This window comes from Anneissia japonica, unplaced genomic scaffold (assembly GCF_011630105.1).
Source record: "Anneissia japonica isolate Jap-2015-1 unplaced genomic scaffold, ASM1163010v1 scaffold1810_len1271414_cov176, whole genome shotgun sequence".
NCBI classification, from domain to species: Eukaryota; Metazoa; Echinodermata; class Crinoidea; order Comatulida; family Comatulidae; genus Anneissia; species Anneissia japonica.
This window is the reverse complement of record NW_022702449.1, coordinates 575,924-582,826: the sequence shown is the minus strand read 5'-3', so window position 1 is coordinate 582,826 and position 6,903 is coordinate 575,924. Positions and strand designations below refer to the sequence as shown.

Here is a 6,903-nt window from a genome sequence, read left to right as displayed (position 1 = left end):
CAAGATAATAATAATAATAATAATAATAATAATAATAATAATAATAATAATATTATTATTATTATTATTATTATTATTATTATTATTATTATTATTATATTGTTACTATTATTATTATTAGACCATATATATCTCTTATTTTGTATATTGGATCGATGTAGTCAATGATGTTCCACAGGAAATTTAATAACATGGCTTGGGTCAGTCCTGTTTAACGTGGTACGGTACACTGATTATGAATACAAGAGTGCACAAACCCAAAATGAGTGTGATACAGTGGTCAAATATATAGGAATGATACTATAAATTATATTCAAACATAATTGATCAACGAAAGTCCTTTATGATTGTATGAAGGAATTGAAAAAAGTATTATTTTGACAGCTCAGGTAGCAGTTGGTAACATAGGAAATCATTTTCCAATCAAGTTGCTTTTCAGCACTGGGAACACAAATAATGTACGGTATAAATCAAATAGATAAGAATACATTGTTTAAATATATAGGAGCATGATTTTATATATTGTATCAAACATAGTTCATCAACGAAAGTTTCTTATTATAGTTGTATGATATAAGAGGGCTCACACATCAGGCCCGTCGGAAGCAATTTGTACTGGTCCGACCAGATGGGACGATCCCAATCCCTTCTACTCAAATTACCTTGTGGTGGCGGCAGTCGGGGAGGGGGAGTAGGGAGGGGATTCAGTTCCCCAAAATGGAAAACCTTTTCAAAAATCCCCTACAGGGCATCGTATTCTTGTCAGTATTACGCAAGAAAACATTTCATTTACATTAGCTACCCACTTATAAGGGGCCCAGACAAGCTTAGAAATCACGCAGAAAAATACATTATTTTAAGGTTTCTTTATTGTCAATAGGCTATTAGAATTATACTGGACAATTATTAGAGTTTTGCAGTGTATCGAGAGACTTCCATAATCACTGTTAAATGAAATGTGAACTGATTGTGAGTGCGACAGACTATAATGACTGTATTTAGACGCTAAATAAATCAATAAATGATTACTTATAATTAAATAATAAGAAGAAGCTACTTCGTTGAAAAAATACACTAGTAGTCCTTACAAGAATTATTCAATGCAATATTAAAAACAATGCTTATGTTTTATACACGTTATACAAGTTATTGTTCAGGCCAAAACCGGACCAACCGGACCGCTTCCGACGGTCTTGTGCGTAGTGTGGAGCCAATTTGTAAGCTACGTAAATAGATTGCAGGTTCGATCTATGCACAATCAAACATTATAATCATCGTCATCATTATTCATTATCTATTATTTAATCATTATTGTCAATGTTATTATTATCATGTTCTTATTAGGAGTGTATATTGGTAATGGTGAGGTCATCCACCTGTCTGGAGCAGAGTTCAATATCAAAGCAAAAGATACAGCATATGTCCATCGGGTGAGCTGGAAAGAATTTCTAGATGGTGATGACAGATGGGATTATATCCCATGCCCCTATGACCTCGATCGTGCAGAAGTTGTCAGACGAGCAAAAAGAGCTGAAGGACGCCTGTTTAGAAATCGGCCATATGATCTCATTAGTAACAACTGTGAGCATTTTGCACGTTGGTGCCATGGCAAGGCGGAGAGTAAGCAAGTGCAAGACGTTGCCAAGTGGGCAGCCATTGGTGGTGCTGTTGTCTTAGGAGCCGGAATATTAGCTGCAGCCGTTCTTCCAGATGACAAAGAGGAGAAACAAAAAGAAAAGCGTCAGTACTATCATTAAGACATATATGCCTACATACAAAGAAAATAGAATATATACAGTAAAATTATAATTTCTTATACTTACAGAATTTTGCCCCACCGTTTTGTTACATCAGATATTGTTCATGAATTAAACAATAACTTTTATCACTTATAACTTGATGCACACAATCTATTTGTTATTTTATTCACTTCCATGTTAATTCTAATTATTAGGTCAATATCTAGTAAAAATTGATTAAAAAAAACAAAACCAAAAAACAAAAAAAAAGACAAAAAAAAAACCCTGAAAGACAGACTTGTTCTTTGACCTTGTACAAGTTTTAATGGTTTTTTTAATATCATGTCTTAAAAATACTTGTTTTGAAGATTAAGAAAAATAAGAAAATAAATAAATTATTACATTATAGTGATGTTAAAATGAAAGATTATATTTGTCATCATAGTTATTAATACCCCTTGGTAGTAAGTAAAACAGTGTTTGGGTGCTAATTATGTTGTTTTAATATTTGGTTAATGTATTTTTGTTATGCAATCAAATGAAATGAATTAATGTAATTACAGCACACACAATGTAAGACACGTAAATATGTTCACTATGAGCTTTGTCAAAGAAGCCTTGACTCACCATACATTATTACCGTACTCGCGCGAATAAGCGCCCGGGCGCTTAAAATGTTTTTTTGCACTTATTTAAACGGGGCGCTTATGAAAATAGAGTGGAAATTGAGGGGGCGCTTATGGAAATAGATGAAAATCGAGGGGTTCTTATGGAAAAATTTTTAATTCAAGAGGCACTTTTTGAATGAAAAAAGATTATATAAGGACATCACGAATGGTGATTAGAAAAGATAATCGTCCAGAGAAAATGGCTCATTACAAGAATGCGTGAATATTTACATAACAGCAAAATAGCAGATGCTAGTGGTTAGCTTGTTGACCATCGGCCGATTGAGATTAGGAGGATGGCAGGATCATTGTATTTTTTCTTGAAAACTAGATGAGAATGTGCTAAAGGTCAGAAAAAGAAAAAGAGGACTAGGCATAGACAAATATGTGAAAAGAGTAAAGTTTGAAATATACTGTCTGTCCAGGGATCGGAGCTCTCATCTGTCCAAGAGAAATATCCTCATTTTGATATTGACTGAAGAAGAATGTGTTTCCACTCTACAGCTCAAATCATGCCAACAACCACAGTCCCAGGATTGATTGGATTATTGACTTGCTAAAAAGAAAATCTTATATTTTATAATTATAATAGGCCTATCTTGCAATACTACAATACCACGAAGTAGAGGTGTCCTTTAAAAAATGTGAAAGGCTTTTGTATCAAACTCATGCTGCATCTCTAGCCGTGTTTCCACAGGACTTCCAAAAATTGCCTACAAAGAAAATATTGCCGAAAAAGCAAAACATAAAAAATTGCCTACAAAGAAAAATTGCCGAAAAAGCAAAACATAAAAATTGCCTAGAAAGAAAAATTGCTGAAAAAGTAAAATTTCAAAAATTGTATAGAAAGAGAAATTGCTGGAAAAGCAAAAACGTTTAAAGAAATAAATTTTAAAAAGTGCTAAAAAAAAAGCAAAACTTCAAAAGTTGCCTAGAAATAGAAATTGCTGAAAAGCAAAAATTGTCTAGAAAGAGAAACTGCTGAAAAAGCAAAACTTGCATAGAAAGAGAAATTAGTGAAAAAGCGGAACTTCAAAAGTTGCCTAGAAAGAGATTTTGCTGGAAAGGCAAAACTTCAAAAAATGTTTAAAATAGAAACTTCTGAAATAGCAAAAACTTGCTGAAAATGCGAACTTTAAAGGGAAGGCGGTTTGGCACAGCGATTTCCATTCAGGTTCTGAACCTCACTGTTGTGGGTTTGAACCACACGCTGACCACTTCAGCCGGCCATACTTATAGTTACCCCAGCTTGCACTGTTGACGGGCTGTAAAGTGGCTCAGGCTGTTTCAGCTCTAGGTGCGAGTATTTCATGGCTTATAAATTAAATAAAAATGTTGTGGCCGCCTCTCATCAATATTGACCTAAGATATACAAAAAAGGAAAAAACTTCAAAAATTGCTTAGAAAGAGTAATTACTGATGAAAGCAAAACTTACAAAGTTGCACTGAAGGATGCTTGGCGCAGCGATTTGGTGGGGGGGGGCATGTGGAGAAAAAGCACAATTCGTTAGTGAGAAAAAATTGTATTTTCTACATATTAGTAGACTCTAAGATCGATTAAATAAGGCTTTGAAGCCCTTAAATCGTCAAAATTTTCTTGGGCTGCGCCCTATAGACCACTTTCGAAACCCTTTAATCGAAGTTTGAACACGCCCACTTTGCTTTGGGTCCGGGAAATCTGACCCCTCGTCCCTTGGCAATTCTCATATAGGAAAAAAATATTGCCACCCGGCCTCCCCAACACGCTGGCGCCATCACTGAGAGAGAGAGGTGACTATTAACACACCTATGTGTAATTGTATACGGCGATTGATATTTTATTAGTTCAAAAAATTATCAAAGGCGCTAGGTAAGGAAATAAAGCAAGTTAATGTTCCAGTAATAGGTAAGTTTTCAGATAAAAAAAAAAGAAAAAAAGAAAGCAAATTACCGTCTATAGACGAATCGCGAACAGAAAGCGGCAAGGAATTCCATATGAAGGGGACTTGAAAAGAAAAAGCACGTTGACAGTAAGTTTTTGAGTTGCCTTTACGAGACGGGACTGTCAAGAGATTTTGAGATGAAGAACGAAGATGGATCGGAATATATTGGGAAAGGTGATTGAGTAAATAGACAGGTTGATGAAAGCTAACTTGAAAGTCAACAAAAGTAACCTGAAATAGCACGTTGTTTTATATTGATCCAGTGTAAAGTTTTAAAGATGGGTTTTATATGGTGATGGCGAGGTGTTAGGGAAACAATACGGGCAGCAGAATTTGGACTCTTTTTAAACGCATTTGTGACCTCAGGTAAAAAAAATATATAAAGAATTACAATAATCTAATTTAGATGAAATAAAAGCGTGAACAAGTGTACCACAGTGTACTGTAATATAGAGGGTATTACATAATCACGTGTACCTACTGTACATATAGTACAGATAAGACCAAGGCAAGTTTACAGTATAGCCTTTATAAACATTACATTACTTTTTGAGGGTCTCTAGCTTCTACTGGATGGATGACCCTCATAATATGTGGTTAGACTACTAGTTTTTTTTTTCTAGAAATAACCTCATTTAACATTTTACCTCAATTTGTTCTTCTTCCTTTCTGATTTTTTCAGTAATTTCAGCCTTTTGTTGAAAAGGTTTTTAATTTTTGAAATTTTAGGCCACTTGCCCTCACAAAGGCATGGAATATTTCATTCCGAATCTAATAGCAATTTAAAAGAAAGCTGAAGACGTTTTACTTTCAGCAATGTTATGGTAATTAATAAAAAAAACAAAATTAAACTAGTCATGTAAAGTGCCGCTGATTATGATGTATATTGTAGAAATGTGCGCTATATAAATTTTAATGTTAATGTTAGTAGCTATCATGTGACCATGTAGGCGTTGCATACGTCGCATCGAGAAAAAAAAACATGTTTTGAGGTTAAAGGTCATACATTCATTCATGAACGTACGAAACCTGGATATAGAAAATGGCTGGAAATTTGTATTTGTCTCTCTGCAAAATACATTCTAGGGCCTTATTATTTCCAAAGCGATTTTTGAGCCCATCGATAATATTACAAGAAATTCAACATAGAAATGCTTCTACCTCAGAAGATGAACTAAATGTCAAGTACTTGGAGGGAGACGATGAAGGTAAGGTGACTTAGGCCTAGTTAGCCTAGCTAGATAACCTATCCTATGGCCCCTAGGCCTCTAGGCAGGCCTACTGGCTAGGCCTAGTAGCCTGGCCTTAGACCTAGACCCCTTCCTGGGCCCTAGTAGGTAGGTCTATATGCCTCTCTCTGCCTAGCCTATGGGTCCTAGACCTTAAAGGCTGAATGAATCTTGGCTAGGCCTTGTAGGCTAGTCCCTCCCTAGGCCTTAGACTACTGTCTGCAGACCTAAGCATAAAGGTGCGGTCCTACTAAATACCACACGGAACCACTCGCGACCACACGGGACCACTCGCGACCACACGGGTGCAAAAATGATAAAAATATTACCACACGAGAGTAGAAAACTACTTAATAATCAATAGAAACCAACTTTTAGTACGGTAATTATCCAAAATATGGTAAAAATTATTTTTTTTGTTACAGGTTTTTCCGCCGTGCTTCGGAAGGTAATGCGGTGACATTGAGGTTCTGTAACGCATTCACGTCTCCAGAAATATGTTCAAACTTGACCTCATTCACTACGTACAGTACGTTACATTTCATCCTGCGTGTATGCCTATTGTATGTATAGGCCTATTATTCTACAATAACTGTATTTATTACTGTATCTGCTTTGTATTTTTATACTTATGTGTTTTTGACTCTTATTATTTTAATTTTAGTTTTTTTTTTTTTTGTATTGATCCTGTAGTTATGTTATGTTTTAGCCCAGAGACAAATCTAGTTAACTTCTTATGAATAATGTTTTTAAAGAGGTATTTTGAGATATTTTCTATGAAAATAAATAAATAAATGGCAGTAAGTACCGCTTTTTGTGTTTCAAAATTAGTAATGGATATAAATGATAGATAAATAAGAGCACAACACATCGTTTTAGAAAAAATAACAAAGGTTAAAATTAGTGACATTAATACGTTTATTACTAAACGAATATCTTGGTTGTCCCTGCAATAAACCTTCTTTAAACACTTTATTAGCATAAACAATAAGGGTTAGGCCTATACTTTATGAAATAACAAATGGTTTATATACCGTAGCTGTACAGAGCTGATGCATGCTAATTAGCAGAGATTACTTATACAATATACTGTACATGAATTTAGGAATACTGAATTTAGGCCAACAGTACCAGACAAAATAAAATAAATAATAATAATAATAATAATAATAATAATAATAATAATAATAATAATAATATAATACAATGATGATAATACTACTACAACTACTACTACTACTAATAATAATAATCGTCCTATAATGTGCATAAACCTCAAATGAGTATATTCGCACAGCAATAATAATAATAATAATAAGAAGAATTAATTTTATATATAAGTATA

At 34.1% G+C, this 6,903-nt stretch overlaps 2 protein-coding genes across 3 annotated transcripts in view; both read left to right on the top strand.

The window, feature by feature from the left end:
- Positions 1 to 2,227, top strand: part of LOC117103927 (phospholipase A and acyltransferase 3-like) — a 7,441-nt gene extending 5,214 nt beyond the window's left edge. For both annotated transcript variants that reach the window (XM_033244579.1, XM_033244580.1), the window contains exon 4: positions 1,345 to 2,227. In XM_033244579.1, the coding sequence (XP_033100470.1) occupies positions 1,345 to 1,757 (413 nt within the window). In that variant the 3' untranslated portion in view covers positions 1,758 to 2,227. The remainder of the gene's footprint in view (positions 1 to 1,344) is intronic.
- Positions 2,228 to 5,321: 3,094 nt separating this feature from the next.
- LOC117103936 (methylglutaconyl-CoA hydratase, mitochondrial-like) overlaps positions 5,322 to 6,903 on the top strand; it is an 8,146-nt gene continuing 6,564 nt past the window's right edge. The window contains exon 1 of the mRNA XM_033244595.1: positions 5,322 to 5,537. Coding sequence (XP_033100486.1) covers positions 5,372 to 5,537 — 166 coding nt within the window. The 5' untranslated portion in view covers positions 5,322 to 5,371. The remainder of the gene's footprint in view (positions 5,538 to 6,903) is intronic.